At 48.7% G+C, this 24187-nt stretch overlaps 1 protein-coding gene across 1 annotated transcript in view; it reads left to right on the top strand.

Moving 5' to 3' along the window:
- Positions 1–24187, top strand: part of LOC144491891 (collagen alpha-1(VII) chain-like) — a 37861-nt gene that overhangs the window by 5121 nt on the left and 8553 nt on the right. The window contains exons 3-7 of the mRNA XM_078210182.1: positions 3697–3843; positions 11739–11855; positions 13872–14024; positions 16440–16571; positions 20491–20634. Coding sequence (XP_078066308.1) covers positions 3697–3843; positions 11739–11855; positions 13872–14024; positions 16440–16571; positions 20491–20634 — 693 coding nt within the window. The remainder of the gene's footprint in view (positions 1–3696; positions 3844–11738; positions 11856–13871; positions 14025–16439; positions 16572–20490; positions 20635–24187) is intronic.

Genomic DNA, 24187 nt, shown 5'->3' on the forward strand with positions numbered 1-24187 from the left:
CATCGTTCGGACCGTGGGAGGAAACCGGAGCACCCGGAGGAAACACACGCAGACATGGGGAGAACGTGCAAACTCCGCACAGATAGTGACCCAGCTGGGACTCGAACCCAGGTCCCTGGCACTGTGAGGCAGCAGTGCTAACCACTGTGCCACCCCTGGGTCTTGTAAATTGAGTTTGTGCCTTTATATGCCCTGTTTGTGAACACGACTCCCACTCACCTGATGAAGGGGCAGCGCTCCGAAAGCTCGTGCTACCAAATAAACCTGATGGACTTACTGTGCCCACCCGAGTCCAACGCCGGCATCTCCACATCATCCCTGTTCACCACAGAATCTGCCTCACCTATGAACTGTGACTTGCACCAAGTCCCATTCACCCATCGCCCCCTTGTGGTCGCTGATTTACATTGGCTGCTGTGAGTCTCGCTTTTAAAATAATCATCCTTGCTTTCAGATCCCTTTATGGTCTCTCGACTCCCCCCTCCTATCTCTGCAACCTCCTTTGGCCTTACAATCCTCCGAGATTGCTAATTCTTTTTTAAAATTCTTTCATGGGATCATAAGGATCATAAGAACTAGGAGCAGGAGCAGGCCATTCAGCCCCTCAGGCTTGCTTCACTATTTAATACGATGGTGGCTGATCTCATCTCAGCCTCAACTCCACTTTCCTGCCCGTTCACCAGAACCCTTCAAACCCCATTGCTGATTAAAAATCTGTCCACCCCTTCCTTAAATTTACTCAATGTCCCGGCATCCACTAAGCTCCGGGGTAGTGAATTCCACAGACTCACCACCCTTTGGGAGGAGTAATTTCTCCCCTTTTCTGCTTTAAAGCTGCTACGTTTTATCCTAAAACTATGACCTCTTGTTCTAGATTGTCCCACAAGAGGAACCATCCCCTCCACATCTACTTTGTCAATCCTCCTTATCATCTTGTACACGTCAATTAGATCTCCTCTCATTCTTCTAAACTCCAGGGGGTACCGGCCTAAACTGCCCAATCTCTCTTCGTAAGTCAAACCCCTCATCTCTGGAATCACCCAGTGAACATGTGGGCATCACTGATAGGACCAGCATTAGTTGCCCATCCTTGATTGCCCTTGAAATGAGTGACATTTAGGCTATTCCAGAGGGCAGTTAAGACTCAACCACGTTGCCATGGGTTTGGAGTCACGTGTAGGCCAGACCGGGTAAAGACAGCAGATTTCCTTCCCTGGAGGACATTAGTGAAGCAGATGGGTTGTTTACATCAATTACTGATAGGTTCATGGTGGCTGAGGCTGGCTTTCAATTCCAGATCATTTCATAAAATCTATCTATATCTATAAAATCTATCTATTTATGTGGGGTTATGGGAATAGGGCCTGGGTGGGATTGTGGTTGGTGCAGACTCGATGGGCTGAATGGCCTCTTTCTGCACTGTAGTGATTCTATGCTGCAAATTCTGACCTCTTGAACATCCTCGATTCCCATCACTCCACCATTGGTGGCCGTGCCTCCAACTGCTTGGCTCCTAAGCTTTGGAATTCCCTCCCTACGCCTTTCTGGCACTCCACCTCTCTCACTCTTTGAAAACCTACCTTTTTAACCATTTTTTTGGTAGCCTGGCCCAATAATCCCTCATGTGGCTCCATATCACATGTTGTTAGATACTTGCTCCTCTTAAACACCTCGAGTTGCTTCCTTGAGTTAAAGGCGCAAGTCACTGTTGCGATGGTGACCACTGGATTGGCTAATTGAACGTGGGGAGTCTGTGATCACAGCACAATGCTCTCTTTCATGTCGTCGGTTTTTTTGGTTAGGGTTGGAGGATAGCGATCAGGGAGCAGATTATTTCTCCACGTTCCTGAACAGGGGACAAGGTTGCTAATGGCAACCACTGAGGACAGGAAACCATCTCTGGATGAATCTGAATGCGCAGTTCTGCTGGGCCAACTGTGGTATTTCTACTTCATTCTTCTCACATTCTCTGTACTTTCTTGTCATCCCTTTGTGCATAACCATGGCAAACGGTTGCTGGTTGTGGTAGCTGAGTGGTAATGCTGTTGGGCGAGTGATTGAGAGGCCGGGACTGATTATCCAGAGATGTGAGTTCAAATCATAGAATCCCTACAATACAGAAGGAAGCCATTCAGCCCATCGATCTGTACTGACCACAATCTCACCCAGGCCCTATTCCCATAACTCCACGCATTTACCCTGCTAATCTCCCTGACACTAGGGTTAATTTAGCATGGCCAATCAACCTGACCCAGGCATCTTTGGAGTGTGGGAGGAAACCGGAGTACCCGGAGGAAACCCACGCAGACACAGGGAGAAAGTGCAGACTCCACACAGACAGTGACCTGAGGCTGGAATTGAACCCGGGTCCCTGGCACTGTGAGGCAGCAGTGCTAACCACTGTGCCACTGTGCCGCCCTTAATCTTTGGGAGCTCGGGAACTTAACTTCAGTTGAAATAATTCTGGAAGTAAGAACCTTCTTCTGCCAGTAATGATGACTGTGAAACTATCAGATTGTCTTTAAAAACCCATCTGGTTCATTAATGTGGCACAGTGGTTAGCACTGCTGCCTCACAGTGCCAGGGACCTGGGGTCGATTCCAGCCTTGGGAAACTGTCTGGGCGAAGTCTGCGCATTCTCCCCGTGTCTGCGTGGGTTTCCTCCGGGTGCTCCGGTTTCCTCCCACACTCCAAAGATGTGCAGATTAGGTGGATTGGCCATTCTAAATTGTCCCTTTGTGTCCAAAGATGTGCAGTTAGGTAGTTTGGCCATGATAAATTGCCCCTTAATGTCCCAAGATGTGTAGGTTAGGGGGGTTACTGGGGTAAATGTGTGGGATTACGGGGATAGAGCGGGAAGTGGGCCTGGATAAGATGCTCTGCCAGAGAGTTGGTGCGGACTTGATGGGACAAATGGCCTCTTTCTGCACTGTAGAGATTCTATAATTTTATGAATGTTCTTCAGGGAAGAAATCTGCTGTCATTACCTGGTCTGGCCTACATGTAACTCCAAATCCACACCTGATTGATTATTAACTGCCCGCTGAAATGGCCTTGCAAGTTACTTAACTGCACTTAAGAAGATGGCTTGATTTGGCCTTCCCAAGGCCATAGGGATGGAATAAATGCTGGCCTTACCAGAGCTGACCATATCATAGAAACATAGAAGATAGGAGCAGGAAGAGGCCATTCGGCCCTTAGAGCCTGCTCCGCCATTCATTACAATCATGGCTGATCGTCCAACTCAATAGCTTAATCCTGCTTTCTCCCCATAACCTTTGATCCCATTCTCCCCAAGTGCTATATCCAGCCGCCTCTTGAATACATTGAATATTTTGGCATCAACTACTTCCTGTGGTAATGAATTCCACAGACTTACCACTCTTTGGGTGAAGAAATGTCTCCCCACCTCCATCCTAAATGGTCTACCCTGAATCCTCAGATTCTGGTCCCTGGTTCTGGACACCCCCACCATCGGGAACATCCTCCCTGCATCTTCCCTGTCTAGTCCTGTTAGAATTTTATAAGTCTCTATGAGATCCCTCCTCATTCGTCTGAACTCCAGCGAAAACAATCCTAACCTAGTCAATCTCTCCTCATACATCAGTCCCGTCACGCCCGTATCCCTTCACTCAACAATAAAAAAATGTAGCGCTGTATTTTTGACTCTCCTTTGTTTTATCTGTTTCCCATCAGGAAGAGATGTGCTGACAGTTACCCTGGAACCAGCCACTGAATTTTACCAGATCCAGGGCCTTCTAGCGAACACCGATTATACAGTAACCGTGACGACATTATATGGAAGAATGGAGGGACCTGCTGTGAATACCAGGGTGAAAACAGGTACCAGCTCCAGTCCTAATGAGATGCAGTCACACAGAGCCCAGATTCCAGCAATGTTTCAGTCATGTTAGAGTTGCCAACTCCACTTCGGCCTATTCCTGGAGCTTTCATCACGTGACCCTTGACCTCACCGCTCATGCTCCTCCGCCATTGGTTGCCTGACCGGGTCCTCATCCTTCCCGGCCAATTGTAAAATGAAGAGATTCTTTGGGGAAATTTTCCCGGATATTGGTAAAGGCCGATTGCGGGCGGGAAATGTGGCGTTGAAGCCGCTGGCGAACATGGTTGTTTTCTCCTCCGCTTAGTTTGGGACTTAGGCAGAAAAGCATAAAGGGGTGGGTCCCACCATGTAACGCTGGCAGATGGCGGGGAGGCTTACTTAGTCCCTCCAAGATCGGGGAGCTATTTTTAATGGCTGCCCGACACACAATAGTTCTCATGGAACCTCTCCCTGCCCCCTGACACTGCCCCCTGGCACCACCCTCCCTTTCTCCCCTGAACGATGCACTCACCTGAGCTCCCCTGAGAGGCCTGCTTGTCAGGAGCACACCTTGGTTGAGCAGCCGGGTTTCAGACAGGTGCGGCCTCATGCTGAGGTGAAGGGACTTTCCTATGGGGCGGGTGGGGGGGGGGGGGGGGGGGGGGGGAGGTGAGGGGGGGGGGGTGTTTCAAGTGTAGAGGTCTGATAATTAGATGTTAATGTATGCAAATGACATTCCCGACATCAGGAAATACGTTACACCAGCAGAGGCGGAGGGGGCAATCGCGTCGCGCATTTACGTTGGTGTGAAACGCGGTTGGACATCTCGCTAGATTTTCCATTCTCGCCGCCGAACCCGCCCAGGACTGGGTGGAAAATCCCAAACTTTCCTACCAATTCTTTACTGTCAGTCACACAACGTTTGTGCTCTGAGTAATTTGGCGGGAATGTTAATTCTGGGCAGGTGGTCTTTTAATGAGCCTGTGTGACTTGGAAATGGCTCCCCCCCCACCCCCCATCATTAACCCGCCTCTAAAGTCCCGGGGACGGAATTCCAAAAGTTCATCCTGGTATTGGGAAATTGAGTTTTGGCCTCACGTCAAATGAAGTTGCCCTGCCCGCCACTTCTGGCAAGTCCCAAAGATTCCACCCATAAGATCATAACGGCACAAAGGAGGCCATTCAGCCCACTGAATCCATGTCGGATCTCTGTAGAGCAATCCAATCGTTCCAGTTCCCTCTCTGTATCCCAGTATCCTGGGGTGGCATGGTGGCACAGTAGTTAGCACTGTTGTCTCACAGCGCCAGGGACCCGGGTCCGATTCCCGGCTTGGGTCACTATCTGTGCAGTGTCTGCGCATTCTCCCCGTGTCTGCGTGGGTTTCTTCTGGGTGCTCCGGTTTCCCCCCACACTCCAAATGACGTGCTGGTTTGGTGCATTGGCCATGCTAAATTCTCCCTCAGTGTACCCGAACAGGCGCCGGAGTGTGGCGACTAGGGGATTTTCACAGTAACTTCATTGCAGTGTTAATGTAAGCCTTACTTGTGACTAATAAATAAATAAATTTTGGTAGATCAAATCAGGGCAGGACCTACTCAGTGGTACGGCATTGGGGAGAGTTATAGAACAAAGAGATCTATGGGTACAGGTTCAGAGATCCTTGACGGTGGAGTCACAGGTGGACATGGTGGTGAAGAAGGCATTCGGCATGCTTGGTTTCATTGGTCAGAACATTGAATACAGGAATTGGGACGTCTTGTTGAAGTTGTACAAGACATTGGTAAGGCCACACTTGGAATAGTATGTACAGTTCTAGTCACCCTATTATAGAAAGGATATTATTAAACTAGAAAGAGTGCAGAAAAGATTTACTAGGATGTTACCGGGACTTGATGGATTGAGTTATAAGGAGAGGCTGGATAGCCTGGGATTTTTTTCCCTGGAGCTTCGGAGGCTTAGGGGTGGTTTTATAGAGGTCTATAAAATAATGAGGGTCCTAAATAAGGTAGATAGTCCACATCTTTTCCCAAAGGTAGGGGAGTCTAAAACTAGAGGGCATAGGTCTAAGGTGAGAGGGGAGAGATACAAAAGGGTCCAGAGGGGCAATTGTTTTCACACAGTGAGTGGTGAGTGTCTGGAACAAGCTGCCAGAGATAGTAGTAGAGGCGGGTACAATATTGTCTTTTAAAAAGCATTTAGGCAGCTACATGGGTAAGATGAGTACAGAGGGATATGGGCCAAACGCAGGCAATTGGGACTAGCTCAGTGATTAAAAACTGGGCGACATAGACAAGTTGGGCCGAAGGGCCTGTTTTCATGCTGTAAAAAGTTTTAAAATCCCATGTCAGGTGTGAGTATTGGGTATTGGCTAGAACTATAAAAACCCCCAAGCTGTATCACGTACTTAACTATTTGAAAGTGTCGACGTCACCCTGTTCCTTTTGTGATATTAACGGATTAACAGTTAGACCATCAAGACGGCCATTAGGTCAATTAGAAACATAGAAACATAGAAAAACTACAGCACAAACAGGCCCTTCGGCCCCACAAGTTGTGCCGAACATATCCCTACCTTCTAGACCTACCTATAACCCTCCATCCTATTAAGCTCCATGTACTCATCCAGGAGTCTCTTAAAAGACCCTATTGAGTTCGCCTCCACCACCACTGACGGCAGCCGATTCCACTCGCCCACCACCCTCTGTGTGAAAAACTTACCCCTAACATCTCCCCTGTACCTACCCCCCAGCACCTTAAACCTGTGTCCTCTCGTAGCAGACATTTCCACCCTGGGAAAAAGCCTCTGAGAGTCCACCCGATCTATGCCTCTCAACATCTTATACACCTCTATTAGGTCTCCTCTCATCCTTCGTCTCTCCAAGGAGAAATTCTGGAGACTAACGAGAAGAAACTCGCTACAATGTACATTCTGGACATGTTGAGACGTAACTCAAAAGAAAGACAGAAAGTCAACCCATTCTAAGGTCAGAACTCCCAGGACAGCCAAGTGGACGATATCTACAGATGCCAAATTTAGTCACCTGGGCTGCCTTCTCTGACCTTGGTCGCAGCCGGGATTCTCCAGTCCCGCTGCAGTGAACAGAGATTTGGCTGAGCGCCATATTCTCCGTCCTCACTGGCAGTGGCGGAGGGACATGAATAGCCGGAATGTTCCGGTCCACATGTCTGCAAGAAATCAGATTATACACAAACACATGAATTAGGAGCAGGAGTAGGCCACTCGGCCCCTCAAGCCTGCTCAACCATTCAACAAAATCATGGTTGATCTGACCCTCCATTCACCTCAACCCAACATTCCTGTCTCCCTCTGACTCGTGACCCTCTGAGAAAAATATTCTCCTCTTCTCTGTCTTAAATGGGCGACCCCTTATTTTAAAACAGTGCCCCCCCCCAGTTCTAGATTCTATGATAAGAGGAAACATCCTCTCCACATCCACCCTGTCAATACCCCTCAGGATGAAGTCACCTCTTGCTCTTCTAAATCCTAGTGGATACAAACCTAACCTAGTGTATTCCACAGTTGGCATTCTTTTTATTTAATCCATTCACTGGATGTGGGAGTCGCTGGCTGGGCCAGCATTTATTGCCTATCCCCTAATTGCCCTCCATTTCAGAGGGCAGTTTAGGGTCAACCACATTGCTGTGGCTCTGGAGTCACATGTAGGCCAGACCGGGTAAGGACAGCAGATTTCCTTCCCTCGGGGGCATTAGTGAACTAGATGGGTTTTCCCGACAATCGACAATGGTTTCATGGTCATCAGTAGATTCTTAATTCCAGATTATTATTGAATTCAAATTTCACCATCTGCTGTGGCGAGATTTGAACCCAGGTCCCCAGAACATTACCCTGCGTCTCTGAATTACTGGTCTGGTGACAATACCACTCCGCCACCGCCTCCCCCATTTTAATTCCTGCTTTTATTGGTGGGATCCCCAGAGCATTACCTCTGGTCTCGAGAGCAGCAGCAATACCACTACACCACTGCCTCGCCCGGTGTGGCGGCTTTCACTGCGTCGGATCACACACTAAGTATGGCTGCTTGAGCGGAGGGACTCAGGAGCTACTGGTGATTGTTGAATCGTCTTCAGGGATGAAAAGGGGAAGAACAAATTAATTTTTAAAAGTTACAAATAAACACAGTCGGCATTACAAGGGGTTACGAATAGGCTTGCCGCGCTGGAGAGGAGTTGGGAAGGCCCGACTAGGCCCAGTGCCAAGTGAAACATTAAACCCACCTTGTGGATTCATTCGTTCACCAACTCTGGTCTCACATAAGAGAAGCTTATCTGATCTTCGACTGAAGAAGATCCACGTTATCCTGTTCATATGTTTTTTATTTGCTGTGTGAAAGATTTACAGATCCTATGATTATTTTTTTGTGGCACTGTTTTTTGTACGGTTCCGTGACAGGAAAGACAAGTTGAGGACACATGATGGGAAGATATTTCTTTCCTGGGGGATAGTTGACCAGAGAGAATTTGTCCCAGCCTGGTTCCGCCCTGAAATCTTTTATTTATTCGTGGGACAGAGCTGGCCAGCATTTATTGCTTCTCCCTAGTTGCCCGAGGGGCAGTTGAGAGTCAACCACATTGCTGTGGCTCTGGAGTCACATGTAGGTCAGACTGGGTAAGGACAGCAGATTTCCTTCCCTAAAGGGCATTAGTGAACCAGATGGGTTTTTCTGACAATCAACAATGGTCTCCTGGTCATCAGTGGATTCTTATTTCCAGATTTTAAATTAAAATTGAATTCAAATTCTACCATGGCGGGATTCGAACCCAGGTCCCCAGAACATTAGTTGAGTTTCTGGATTAATAGTCTCGTGATAATACCACTGGGCCATCGCCTCCTTAGCCTATTAACTACTGAGAAGGGGGAACGGGAGAAGTTTCCACCTCACCCAGCTAGAGTTATAGAATCATAGCATCCCTACAGTGCAGAAGGAGGTCATTTGGCCCATCAAGTCTGCACCGACCACAATCCCACCCAGGCCCTACCCCCATAACCTCATGTATTTACCCTGGCTAGTCCACCTGAAACTAAGGGGCAATTTAGCATGGCCAATTTACCTAACCTGCACATCTTTGGAGTGTGGGAGGGACCCGAAGCACTTGGGGGAAACCCGCGCAGACACGGGGAGAATGTGCAAACTCCACACAGACAGTGACCCAAGCCGGGAATCGAACCCTGGTCCCTGGCGCTGTGAGGCAGCAGTGCTAACCAGTTAAAATCAGGACTGCGCGGAGCTTAAAATGTTGGACTAAAATCTGCAAAGCTTCAGCCTCCCAAGGCAATGTGACTCCTTTAAATGTAATATTCAACACGCAATAGTTCCTGCTGAGATCAGCCAGGTCCTTCAGGCATCTCACTTTCTGTCACAAGTCTATCCAAAGAGCTTCCAAGTTCCCAAGGACAATTAATTTCCTTTCAAAGTAACCGCAAAGACTCTTTCTTTTTTAACCTTTGCACATGAATCCTGACCAGCCATATGCAGCCAAAAGAAAATGCACAATCTGTTTTCCAGTCTAATAAAAAAAATCAGAAACAGCAGATTAAAAATCAGTGCAGAGATGACAAAAAGCCATTTTATCCAACCAGCTGAGGAATTCAAACTGATGCATTGAGAGTGGCCCAGTCATAATGGTCCACACTGTACAAAGGTAATGCCAAATGTGATTGCACAGAACAAGAAAGGCCATGGCCTAGTGGTATTATCACTAGATTTTTTTTTCAATCCATGAAGCTCATCTGGGGACTTGGGTTCAAATCCCACCATGGCAAATGGTGGAATTTTTTGAAAATTCATTCATGGGACATGGGCGTCACTGGCTGGCCAGCATTTATTGCCCATCCCTAGTTGCCCTTGAGAAGGTGGTGGTGAGCTGCCTTCTTGAATCGCTGCAGTCCATGTGCTGTGGGTTGACCCACAATGCCGTTAGGGAGGGAATTCCAGGATTTTGACCCAGTGACTGTGAAGGAACGGCGATATATTTCCAATTCAGGATGGTGAGTGGATTGGAGGGGAACCTGCAGGTGGTGGCGCTCCCATGTATCTGCTGCCATTGTCCTTCTAGATGGAAGTGGTCATGGGTTTGGAAGGTGCTGTCTAAGGATCTTTGGTGAATTGCTGCAGTGCATCTTGTAGATGGTACACACTGCTGCTACTGAGCGTCGGTGGTGGAGGGATTGAATGTTTGTGGATGTGGTGCCAATCAAGCGCGCTGCTTTGTCCTGGATGGTGTCAAGCTTCTTGAGTGTTGTTGGAACTCCACCTATCCAGGCAAGTGGACACTATTCCATCACACTCCTGGCTCCCTGAATTCAATAAAAAGTATCTGGAATTAAGAATCTACTGATGCCTAGGAAACCATTGGCGATTGTCAGGAAAAAACCCAGGAAACTGAGGGAGGACATAATTGAGATATATAAAATTATGAGGGGCACAGAGTAGACAGGAAGAAACCTTTTCCCCCCGGTGGAGCGATCAGTGACCAGGGGGCATAGATTTAAAGTAAGGGGCGTGAGGTGTAGAAGCGGAAGCGATGGCCCAGTGATATTATTGCTAGTCTATTAATCCAGAAACCCAGCTAATGTTCTGGGGACCCGGGTTCGAATCCCGCCATGTCAGATGGTGGAATTTGAATTCAATAAAAAGTATCTAGAATTAGGAATCTGGTGACCATGAAACCATTGTCGATTGTCGGAAAAACCCATCTGGTTCACTAATGTCCTTTAGGGAAGGAAATCTGCCGCCCTTACCTGCTCTGGGCTACATGTGACTCCAGTGCCCACTGCATGTGGTTGATTCTCAACTGCCCTCCAAGGGCAACTAGGATGGGCAATAAATGCTGACCAGCCAGTGACACCCATGCCCCACGAATGAAGAAGAAAAGAATTCTGAACCAGTTTTGGAATTCTATCCAATTCAAATGAGTAAGGCGGATAATGACGGAGAGCTAATGGTACGAGGACTTGGGGTCATAGCACAAGGGATGCAGAGGAGCCTGTGGTGGATGGGGTTTGGGCATGTGAGGACAAACTTGGATATCCAGCAACTGGGAATGACCTGGAACTCACTGCCTATGAGGATGGTGGAAGCGGAGACAGGTAGTTGAGGAAAATATATCTGTGGGGGGGTCACATGGATGGCATGAGCGAATGGGACTGAGTGGATCACTCTACGGAGGGCCAGCATGGGTTTGATAGGCCGAGTGGCCTCCTTCTGTGTTGTAATGATTCTTTGACTCTTACAATGTATCGGGGATTGAGAACGGAAGGGCCTGACAAGGACTTTAGTCCTTTGAATGTGGTGGAAGAACAATTCTTCATCAGAACAACTCTTCAACAGAACTAGGAGGCCAGCTAACAGAAACTCTGGTTCTCTCCTCACAGCCACTGCCTGCCCGGCTGAGTGTTTCCATTTGTGCCTCCCCAGTCCTGAATCTACATAGAACATAGAACAGTACAGCACAGAACAGGCCCTTCGGCCCACGATGTTGTGCCGAGCTTTATCTGAAACCAAGATCAAGCTATCCCACTCCCTATCATCCTGGTGCGCTCCATGTGCCTATCCAATAACCGCTTAAATGTTCCTAAAGTGTCTGACTCCACTATCACTGCAGGCAGTCCATTCCACACCCCAACCACTCTCTGCGTGAAGAACCTACCTCTGATATCCTTCCTGTATCTCCCACCACAAACCCTATAGTTATGCCCCCTTGTAATAAATAGCTCCATCCACCCGAGGAAATAGTCTTTGAATCTGCAGTATTTGTTTCTGTTTTCGGGGTTAGAGATTTCTGGGAGTGTCTGCGTAGGGTGGGCTGTGTGTCATTCAGCTTTGACCACGTTTACTTGATCTACACTAACATCTGCTTCTGCTATTCGGTGAGATGCCACAGGAGATCTGCTTTTGAGGACCCTCGCGATCAGTCCGACCACTATCCGGGTGACGTGGAATCTCCAACTGGATGCCAGCAGCTACCGGATAGAGTGGAGAAAAGCCACAGGTAAAAAAAAACCTGTTAAACACAAACCCTGGTACTAGCGGAGGGGGAAGGTTAGGGGTGTAGATGGGAGACTTACTGACCACGAAATCCTGGCATCTGGAAGCCCATATTTGAAGGTAAGGGCTGATTTTTGTCTTTAGTTCTCTGTGTCCTGGCAGCAGCTGGCCAGGCTGACAGGTCACTGGCTGCTGGCTGGGTCAGCCAGCGCGAACAATAATCTGGCAATGGGGGTGGGGGGGGTGTGTATATGGGAGGAGGCCAAGCAGATTGAACGGAGAGATTTACAGAGGTAGCTTGTTCATCTGGTCTGGGGCGGGGCAACGTTTTAGGGCAACACTTCAGAACGGCGCGCGGTGGCACGGTGGTTAACACTGCTGCCGCACAGCGCCTGGGGCCATCTTGAGATTACTATCTTCTGAGGTGCTACTCAGACTCGATGGGCCGAATGGCCTCCTTCTGCACTGTAGGGTTTCTATGATTTCTATGATTCGAAGTTTAACTCCTAACTCCCTAAATTCAGCTTGTAGAACTTCATCCTGTTTTTTATTGGGAGGGTATCGGGAGTTATCATTGGTGGCTATATGCACCACGACAGCTGACTGTTCACCCTCCCCCTCCAGAATGCCCTGCAGCCTCCCCGAGGTATCCTTGACCCTTGCACCAGGCAGGCAACATACCATCCTGGAGTCTCGTTTGCATCCACAGAAACGCCTGTCTATTCCCCTTCCAATTGAATCCCCTATCACTATAGCTCTGCCACTCTTTTTCCTGCCCTCCTGTGCAGCAGAGCCTGCCATGGTGCCATGAACCTGGCTGCCGCCACCTTCCCCTGGTGAGCCATCTCCCCCAACGGTATCCAAAACGGTATAACTGTTTTGGAGGGAGGTGGCTGCAGGGGACCCCTGCACTGCCTTCCTACTCTTCCTCTGTCTGGTGGTCACCCATTCCCTATCTCCCTCAGTGATTTTTATCTGCGGTGTGACCAACTCACTGGACGTGCTATCCCCGACTTCCTCAGCATGGTGGATGCTCCAAAGTGAATCCATCCACAGCTCCAGAGCCATCAAACGGTCTAACAGGAGCTCCAATTGGACACACTTCTTACACATGAAGGAGACAGGGACACCGGAAGAATCCCTGAATTCCCACATCGCACAAGAGGATCATGACATGGGTCTGGGATCTCCGTCCATGACTTAACCCTTAAGTTAACTTACAACAACAACTAAAATGCCAAGAGAAAAAAAGGGAAGAAAGAAAGGAAAAGCTACTTACCAGTCAATAGCCAATCACTTACCTGCTGGCTGTGACGTCACGGTTCGATTTCTTTCTACCTCTTGCTTGCCCTCGAGTCTCCCTCGCAGATCTGCCTCTCCGCTCCTCCTGAAGATAAGCACCTCTCTCCCCTCAGAACCAAATTTTCACTCAGCTCCAGATTCTCGATACCCTCACTCTGGCTGAATCTCACTCCAGCGGCAGTCTCTCTCCCACTGGCGTGCGCAGGCTCACTGGTCGCGCGCTTGCTAAAACCACTGCCTTGTATACAGCTGAAGTGAGCTGGGATGACTCACACACCAGTCTAAAATTCCTAAGTGTTCACACCTATTGAGGCCCCAATCAGGCTTCGGTTGATTGACAGACAACTGCTAACTGGGTCAGTTGCTTCTTCACCTTTAAACTGGACTCCTGGATTTAAAAAGAGAGAAAGAGTAACATTCACCAACACTTACCAATAATTACCCACTCAGCTCCAAATTCCCGATACCCTCACTCTGGCTAAATCTCACTCAGGCTGTCGCCTCTCTCCCATTGACTTGCGTAAGCTCTCTGGTCGCGCGCTTGCGAAAACCACAGGATCCTTGATCCTTCTATGATTCTACACCTGATCAGTTCAAAACTCTCTGAAAAATGATGATGGGATGTGTGAGTTTAGGATCTGATGTGTTAGTTTGTAACTTCCTTTCTGAATCAGTGCCTGTGAATTGTAAATCAAAATCTTCTTTTGGCTTTTCACAGCGGAATTGGCGCAATCGCAAAAAGCTGTGCTCTCCGCCACCACCAACAGCTACGACGTTATCAATCTCTCGCCTGGCACTGAGTATGCCATTACACTCTACACTCTGTACAACGGCAGGGAGGTGGCAACCCCAGCGACCATGTCAAAGACAGGTACGTCCAGACAGATAGGCTTTGAAAGACAGGCAGAAAGGGCAGCCTTTGCAGCCACGATGGGTCATCTGGTGAGGTTTCCCCTTCACTAGCGTCGTGGAGCTTTACAGCTCAGCAAGAGGGCCTTCGGTCCATCATGTCTGTGCCAGCCATCAAGCACCTATCTGTTCTAATGCTATTTTCCACTATGTGGTCCATAGCCTTGCATGCCCTAACATTTCAGGTGCTCATCTAATTGCATCTTAAATGTTGTGAGGATTCCTTTCAGGCAGCGAGTTCCAGATTCCCCACTACCCTCTGGGTGAAAAGGTTTTCCTCGCATCCCCCTTCTGTTTTCATTCATTTGTGGCACATGGCTGGCTGGCCAGCGGTGGCATGGTGGGGCGGGGCAACATGGTGGCACACTGGTTAGCACTGCTGCCTCACAGTGCCAGGGATCCAGGTTCAATTCCAGCCTTGGGTGACTGTCTGTGTGGAGTTTGCACGTTCTCCCCGTGTCTGCGTGGGTTTCCTCCGGGTGCTCCGGTTTCCTCCCACAGTCCAAAGATGTGCGAGTTAGGTTGATTTGGCCATACTAAATTGACCCTGGTGTCAGGGGGATCAGCAGGGTAAATATGTGGGATTACAGGAATAGGGCCTGGGTGGATTGTGGTCGGTACAGACTCGATGGGCCGAATGTCCTCCTTCTGCACTGTCGGGATTCTATGATTCTTTGCCCATCCCAATTGCCGTCGGAGGGCAGTTGAGAATCAACCACATTGCTGTGGCTCTGGAGTCACATGTAGGCCAGACCAGGTAAGGACGGCAGATTTCCTTCCCTAAAGGACATTAGTGAACCAGATGGGTTTTTCCGACAATGGTTTCATGGCCATCAGTAGATTCTTAATTCCAGATTTTTTTTTATTGAATTCAAATTCCACCATCTGCCGTGGTGGGATTCGAACCCGGGTCCCTAGGACATTAGCTGAGTTTCTGGATTAATAGTCCAGTGATAATACCACTAGGCCACTCCCTCTGCTTCTACACCTCCTGCCTCTTATCTTAAATCTATGCCCCTCTGGTCATTAATCCCTCCACCAAGGGGAAATGGTTTCTTCCTGTCTACTCCAGCTGTGTCCCTCATAATCTTATGCATCTCAATTATGTCCCCACCTAGTCTCCTCTGCTCCAAGGAAAACAACCCCACTATCCAATCTCCCTTCATAACTAAAACTCTCCAGCCCAGGCAACACCCTGGTAAATCTCCTCTGCACTATTTCCAGTGCTAGCACATCCCTCCTATAATGTGGATTCCAGAACGGCACACAGTACTCTCGCTGTGTCCCAACCAATGTTTTATACAGTTCCAGCATAAGTCCCTGCTCTTAAACTCTGTGCCTTGGCAAATAAAATCAAGTATGAGGTGGCGATGCTGGCGTTGGACTGGGGTGGGCACAGTAAGAAGTCTCACAACACCAGCTTCAAGTCCAACAGGTTTATTTGGAATCACTCACCTGACGAAGGAGCAGTGCTCCAAAAGCTCGTGAATCCAAATAAACCTGTTGGACTTTAAAACCAGCCTCCCATCCATTGACTCTGTCTATACTTCCCGCTGCCTTGGAAAAGCAGCCAGCATAATCAAGGACCTCAGACATTCTCTCTTCCACCTTCTTCTGTCAGGAAAAAGATACAAAAGTCTGAGGTCACATACCAACCGACTCAAGAACAGCTTCTTCCCTGCTGCTGTCAGACTTTTGAATGGACCTACCTTACATTAAGCTGACCTTTCTCTACATCCTAGCTATGACTGTAACACTACATTCTGCACTCTCTCTTTCCCTTCTCTATGAATGGCATGCTTTGTCTGTATAGCGGTCAAGAAACAATACTTTTCACTGTGTACATGTGACAATAATAAATCAAATTTTTAAAAAATCAAATCAAAAATCAGCGTTCCCCTGCTAGTGAACCTCAGCTGGAAAGGTGGGGGAGTGGCCTGACCACTCTTCTCCTCACAGTTTCCCCCCCCCGCCCCCATGCCCCCCACCCCGGTAAGCAGGAGCAGTCCAGGATCCCTCACCGGCAACATCATCCACAGTCTCCAGTGGAGGAGATTGTCGGGCAGTGGATGGTATGATGTGGAGTAGGTAGGAAAGAGAAGATTGTGTTCTAGCTATGACTGTAACACTACATTCTGCACTCTCTCTTTTCCTTCTCTATGAACAGTATGTTTTGTCTGTATAGCACGTGAGAAACAATACTTTTTACTGTACACTAATACATGTGACAATAATAAATCAAATCAAATCAAAACCTGGTGTTATGAGACTTCTGAAAGTCAAGTATGATATGGAAGTTGACCTCTTGTTAGGAAGGGGGAGGGAGCATGGGTAATTTTTCCTCACTTTGTCATCACCCTTCTATTCTGTAATTTAGTGGAAAAGGAAATCCTGCTCGGCACCGTAGCGAATCTGAGAGCGGTGGAGACGACAGGCGGCCACATTCGGATCAGTTGGACTGGGGCGGCTGGAGCAACAGCTTATAAAGTTATGTGGCAAGATCAAACAGGTACGTCTCAGAAGCTGCGGCAAGAAAAATATTGTGCTAGGCTCACAACGTCACATGATCTCATTGAATGGCGGAGTAGACTCGATGGGCCGAATAGCCTACTTCTGCTGCTGCGTTTTCTGGTCTGTTATGGGCTAACACTGGGAGAGGAGCTGAACAATGCTGGGAGCACAGCCATTACTGCGGGTAAATAACACAGGTGAAACAATGATACTGTTAGAGCAGGTAAAATAGTGCTGGTGGTGCAAACACAATTGGTAGAGTAAACCTGATGATATCGATAGACAGACGGAATCGTCTGCAGTGTAATAAATCCTGTCATATTGATCCCCACTGTGTTACCGACACTGGGGCCGTGAGTGGCTGTGAGAGTTCCACCTGTAACATCCTCATATCCAAGTGGCTGCCAGATAAACAATTATTCCCTCATTGTCTGTGTTTTAAGCGCAGAATGAGGCCATTTGGTCCATCAAACCTATGCCAACTCTCTGTAGAGCAGTCATAGAATCCCAACAGTGCAGAAGGAGGCCATTCGGCCCATAGAGCCTGCACCGACAACAATCTCACCCAGGCCCTATCCCCGTAACCCCATGTATTTACCCTCTTAATCCCCCTGGCCAATCCACCTAATCTGCACATCTTTGGACTGTGGGAGGAAACCGGAGCGCCCGGAGGAAACCCACGCAGACACGGGGAGAACGTGCAAACTCCACAGTCACCCGAGGCTGGAATTGAACTCGGGTCCTGAGCGCTGTGAGGCAGCAGTGCTAACCACTGTGCCACCATGCCAGTCCAGTCAATCCCATTCCCTCCCCACAGGCCTGCAAGTTTTATTTCCACATGTCCATCCGATTTCTCTTTGCATGTGGAGTCAATCAAAGATTTTAAAATTCAGATATACCGGAGGTTAGTTGACACTGGACTTCTGGGATATAGAATCCCTACAGTGCAGAAGGAGGCCATTCGACCCATCAAGTCTGCACCGGCAACAATCCCACCCAGGCCCTATCCCCGTAACCCCACATATTTACCCCGCTGATCCCTCTAACCTACGCATCCCGGGACACTAAGGGGCAATTTAGCATGGCCAATCAACCTACCCGCACATCTTTAGCCTGTGGGAGGAAACCGGAGCACCCGGAGGAAACCCACGCAGACACGGGGAGAATGTGTAAACTCCACAAAAACAGTGACTCAAGCCAGGAATCGAACCCAGGTCCCTGGGCAATTTGTCGCATTCAAAGTTAAAAGATATTGAGGGACACTGCATATAGAATGAGAGACTCAGCAGAGAAGGAGGCCATTCAGCCTGCAGTGACTGTACTAGCTCTCCACAGGAGAGTTGTGCTCCCCCACCTTCCCGCAGTAGGGTAAAGTCCTCCCTTCAGATAATGATCCAATTCTCATTTGGAAGCAACCATTGAATCTGTCTCCATCACAACGTGCATTCCTGATCCTAACAAGTCACTGTAAAAAAAAGATTTTCCCTGATGTTGGCCTTGATTTTTTTGGTGATCATCTCAAACCGGTGTCCTCTGGTTCTGGGCCCTTTGCCAAGGTTTCTCTCTCGCTACTCTGTCCGGAGCCCTCATGATGCTGTGTACTTCGATCAAAACCCTTTTCTTCTCCATAACCAGCTGCTTCAGCTCCTCCAACCTGCCCTCGTTACTGAGGTCTCTCATACCTGTGTTATAAAGCGGAGACTGATCCCCCCCGAAACATCCAAAGAGGAATACCTCACCCTATAATCCGTAAAAAGTGTGTGTGAAGTGGTGTGACCTGCTCTTCAGCAACCTCTAGTGGTTAAATACAAAATAACTCCCCGACACTCTCTCTAAAATCAACACATAACAATATATTTATCTATCTAACAGTGAACAAATTAACTAAACTATTAACAAACCAAATAAATCCCTTCTAACTATTAACTATTCCCGAATAAAACAAGATTCTAATGGTATGCAGTTCCAATAAATACGATTCCCACTCATTGACAAAAGTAGAATTTAGTCACTCTCTAAATTACAACCAGGTTTTGTGTCTTCCAGAATATTCTGGGGTTTCTCTGTTGATTCTTCTGTCTGGAACTTCTTCCTTCTTTGGTATCTTTGCTATCTAGATGGTGCTTCCTCTAAGACATAGATGAAGCTACGAGAGCCACTGATTCTCTCTCTCTCTGAGAGCTGTGAGCTGTTATCTCTGGCAGGTAGCAGCTGCTCTCCCCTTTGTCCCACTGCCCCCTTCTTTTATCCCCGTGATGACATATCAATATTTCACACAATAGGATTGGTTCTAGATTGTCAAAACCATCAGATTTAAATTTAATAGGTTTTTGGTATCAAAGTGCCTGATTCAAGTTAATTGGCTAAATTCAAAAGCTAGTTGTCTTGGTAACACTGCTGCTTGGCCTTTCGATACTAATGTTTCAGTTTGGGCACTCCGTGTACTTGCATTTATTTAACTCTCTAAGCACAGGAAAAGCACCACCTTTCAAAGGCATCATGCAATGCTTCCCTCCCCCCCCGTGCATTTTACAATTTTACCATTCTTACAAACACCAAATTCTAACTCCCTACCTCCCAATCTACAATTACTCTAACCACCTTCGCACCAGCTGGAACCATTCTCCAATGTCTCCATGTCCTTTCTAATGTCCAGTGCCCAGAACTGGACACAAGTCCAGTTGAGGGAAAGCCAGTGTCTTATATAAATTTAACATAACTTCCTGCATTGTACCCTGTGCTATTATTGAGAAAGCCCAGGCTACTGTGTGCTCTATGACCCATTGTGTCAACCTGCCTTACTGTCTTTGTGCACATTTACCCCCAGGTCTCTCAGTGTCTGCGCCCCCTTTGGAGTCGTACCTTTTATTGTATCTCGCCCGTCCTCGGTCTGCCTCTGAAAATGAACCGTTTCGTTCTCTGCCACTTGTCCACACATTCCACCAGCCTGTCTGTGTCCATTTAAACTTTAATCTGACCCTCATCGCAGTTCACAATGCTTCCAAGTTTTGTGTAACATACAGACGTACAAATTAGGAGAAGGAGTAGTCCACTCGGCCCCTCGGGCCTGCTCCGCCATTTGTTAAGATCATGGCTGTCCTGATTGTCTACTTAGGGGAGGAAGTGATGGAGTGGTATTGTCGCTGGACTAGTAATCTAGAGACCCAGGGCATTGCTCTGGGACCCGGGTTCGAATCCCATCTCAGCAAATGGTGAAATTTGAATTCAATAAACATCTGGAATCAAAAGTCTAATAATAGAAAATAGAAGCAGGAGGAGGCTATTTGACCCTTCGAGCTTGCTCTGCCATTCATCTTGGTCATGGCGGATCATTGAATTTAAAATCCTGATCCCCCCCTTTCTCCCATATTCCTTTAGCCCTAAGAGCTATATCTAATTCCTTCTTGAAATCAGACAATGTTTTGGCCTCAACTACATTCTGTGGGAGTGAATTCCACACATTCACCATCCTCTGGGTGAAGAAATTTCTCCTCACCTCAGTTCTAAAAGGTTTACCCCTTATCCTCAAACTATGAGTCTTAGTTCTGGATCCCCCTACCATTGGGAACATAATGACCATGAAACCATTGTCGATTGTCGTAGGAACCCATCTGGTTCACCGCAGTCCTTTAGGGAAGGAAATCTGGCATCTTTACCTGGTCTGGCCAACATGTGACTCCAGAGCCACAGCAATGGGGTTAACTCTTAACTGCCCCCAGGCATTGGGTAATAAATGCTGGTCAGCCCACATCCCATGAACAAATAAAAAAGACTTTCCTGCCAACCTGCTCTGATTCCTTTGTGAATTAAGAATTTAACTCAGTTGGCCTAAAACATATTCGTGTTATCTGGAAATTTTGAAATTGTTCCCAGGCTAAGTTGTGGTGTAATATGTAACCTGTCCCTTTCCCGTGCAGGTTATGAGATCACGAGAGTTGTGTCACATGACGTAACCTCATTTGACATCGACCGTGTTCAACAAGGAGGAACGTATTTCATCAAAGTATCTCCACTTTCCGGAAGCAGGGAAGGAAATTCCGTTAGCATCGTGGTCCGAGCGGGTAAGAGATGACACTAGCAGTGCGTTCACCCCGGGCATGCTCTTTCTAACTCTCAAACACTCCACCAAGGGCTCCGACTAAAACTGAAAAAGACCCCCCTGGAAATGTTGCCTTCCTGGGACGGAGTACAGGCCCCGACTGGCCCGGAATCTGCCGAGCTCAGACACAGGAGCCTGAACGGCAAAAGAATCTAAACCGCTGCCGTAACTTGGCCTCAAAAAAGTAGTTGAACGTTTTGTGAGATTCAATCTTTTGATTTGATTTATTATTGTCACATGTATTAACGTACAGTGAAAGGTATTGTTTCTTGCGCGCTATACAGACAAAGCATACCATTCATAGAGAAGGAAAGGAGAGAGTGCAGAATGTAGTGTTACAGTCATAGCTAGGGTGTAGAGAAAGATCAACTTAATGCGAGGTAGGTCCATTCAAAGGTTTGATGGCAGCAGGGAAGAAGCTGTTCTTGAGTCGGTTGGTACGTGACCTCAGACTATTGTGTCTTTTTTCCAACGGTAGAAGGTGGAAGAGAGAATGTCCGGGGTGTGTGGGGTCCTTAATTATGCTGGCTGCTTTGCCAAGGCAGCGGGAAGTGTAGACAGAGTCAATGGATGGGAAGCTGGTTTGCGTGATGGATTGGGCTACATTCTGAAAATACACTACAGCATGGAATCAGAACTGGAGGCAGTTACACTGGTCTCTCGTGGTAACACTAAACCGGTGAAGATTGCGCTACAAAATGTCATCACTTGCGCATGCTCATAAAATCATCAGTGTGTTCACTCAAATCGGAAGATGCTTATTGCAACACTTTATAACAAACTCCAACACAAGGGGGCAGCATTTCCTCTGCAGGCTTCTGTACTCTGTTCTTAGGCTCAAATAGGGATCAGAAACCCCCAAAGTGTGGGGAAAACAGTCACTCATTGAAATTCCACCCCCACACCCCACACTCCCCTCCCCCCCGCCCCGCCAGGGCTGCCGGTTATGGGCCCTGGAAGCTGGAGGACCAATCGGAGGCCTCCCAGCTTGAAAGTAGCAACAGGATGCCATGGCGGGTAAGTGCGAGAGAAGGGGGGGACATCAAACGGAGGCACTCCCTCTCCAGTGTGGCCTGCAGCTGCTCCCACACTCGGGCAGGAAGGGAGAACCTTTAAGTCTGCTCTGAGTGCTGGCACCCCAATTTTCCACCTGGAGACCCCCCACTCCCCTCCCCCAGCCCCCGCCAGCTGAACTAGCCCCCATCAGCTCCAGAAACTGGGATAGCGACCGGAAAATTCCAACTGACTTCCGTCAACAGGCCTGGGTCAGGGTAGAGCCAGGGAACGGGCGTGCAGGCTGGCATGGTGATGAGGCTTTACACTCTCATACCTACATCCTTACCCAGCTCTGGCAAAGCACGGAAAACCCAAGCGAAGGTGCTGAATGCTGACAGTGTCTGAATTCCAAATCCCTTTGTGTCTAATGTGGAAATGCACCGATAGAACGCAGAACTCGGTAGTAAATGTTTAAAACATCATTCACAGAGTGTGGGGGTCGCTGAGAAGGTGTATTTATTGGCCGTCCCAGGTATTTGGGAAGGGGTTAGAATCATAGAAACCCTACAGTGCAGAAGGAGGCCATTCGGCCCATCGAGTCTGCACCGGCCACAATCCCACCCAGGCCCTACCCCCACATATTTACCCGCTAATCCCTCTAACCTACACATCCCAGGACTCTAAGGGGCAATTTTTAACCTGGCCAATCAACCTCACCCGCACATCTTTGGACTGTGGGAGGAAACGGGAGCACCCGGAGGAAACCCACGCAGACACGAGGAGAATGTGCAAACTCCACACAGACAGTGACCCGAGCCGGGAATCGAACCCGGGACCCTGGAGCTGTGAAGCAGCAGTGCTAACCCACTGTGCTACCGTGCCGTTGTTGGTGGGCTGTCCTATGTAGTCAGTCTGTGTGAGAGGGAGTTCCAGGATTCAGGCCTCAGCCTCATGAAGGACTAGCCCCACGGTACGTGTCCGAGTCAGGGTGGTGCGTGACTTGGGGAGTGATGGTGTCCCCATGCACCTGTGGCTCTAGATGCTGGATATTGTGGACTTAAAGGGTGCTGCCCTGGGCGAGTGGCCGCATTCCCTCCTGTGTGTGGTTGGCACTGTAGCAACGGTGCCGATGGTGGAGGGGGTTGATATTTAAACCTCTGCATGGGGGTGCCATTCAGGCTGGACTGGTTTGTTCCGAATAGTGTTAACTCAATGAGCAAATCCACTGGCCGCACTGAAAGGGGCCAAGTTTCCTGATGTAACCATTGCTCATCATGGTGAGGGTTGGCACTGATAGACAATCCTTCTGTCTGGAGTCAGGTGAGGTTGATCAGTTTGTTCAGATGGAAAGCAGGAGAGCTTGGCTTGGACACCTGGCACCATGCCCTCGGCTACAGCTGTTAATAAAATGATGGGTATGTCTGGTGGCTGTGGGTAGTAAGCAGGAAGTGGCAGGGAGACGCAGTGTTTGCCAACCCGTTTGAAGTCCCTTTCCCGTGTTTCACAATGAAACCCAAGTCACCTTTCCTCAGACAGGAACGTCCATGTTTCTCCCAGGCTGGCAGAGTGATGGTCTGTCGCCATCTGATGCGTATGTTACACTGATTGGGCGGCACGGTGGCACAATATGCAGCACGGTGGCACAGTGGTTAGCACTACTGCCTCTCAGCGCCAGGGACCCGGGTTCAATTCCGGCCTCGGGGTCACTGTTTGTGTGGAGTTTGCACATTCTCCCCGTGTCCGCGTGGGTTTCCTCCGGGTGCTCCAGTTTCCTCCCACAGCCCAAAAATGTGCGGGTTAGGTTGATTGGCCATGCTAAATTGCCCCTTAGTGTCAGGGGGATTAGCAAGGTGAATATGTGGGGTTGCGGGGATAGGGCCTGGGAGTTATTGTGGTTGCTGCAGACTCGATGGGCTGAATGGCCTGCTTCTGCACTGTCGGGAGGTCTCGCAGTGTGACAGGGAAACACCCCTGCCTCTGGGTTCGAGTCCCACCCAGGACCCGATGCCCAAGAAAGGCCCGTTCCTACTGCCACCAGTTATCAACTCGGGAACCCCCTCCAACACACACCACTGACCCTGGATGGACATTGGCCAGAGTTCTCCAGCTGTTCATGCCAGTGCCAGCAAGAATGGAGAATTTGGCGCTCAGCCAAATCCCCGCTCACTGCAGCGGGACTGGAAAATCCCAGCCACGGAGGAAGTCGGAGAATCCGGCCGATTGTTTTCACAACAGCTTCTGTCCCTGTCCCCCTCCCCACCCCGGTCAAATCTGGAACCTCGCTTCCTTTAGTGTGTTTAGCTGAGAGCTGACGGAACCACTTCAGGGTAAGGGGCAGATTGGAATGTTCTGAGGCCCTGCACCACCAGCACTGGCTACATGGGGCGCCAGGAGAAAATACCCATTAATATCAGGAAACTCAGCTGTGGGAACAGGAAGTTAAAGCTGTTGCATTATCCTTATAGATGCAGAATGGCCAAAATGAGCAGAGTGATGAATTTTCCCAGCTGCCTCTGAAT

Source organism: Mustelus asterias, chromosome 3 (assembly GCF_964213995.1).
Source record: "Mustelus asterias chromosome 3, sMusAst1.hap1.1, whole genome shotgun sequence".
In the NCBI taxonomy this organism is placed as follows: Eukaryota; Metazoa; Chordata; class Chondrichthyes; order Carcharhiniformes; family Triakidae; genus Mustelus; species Mustelus asterias.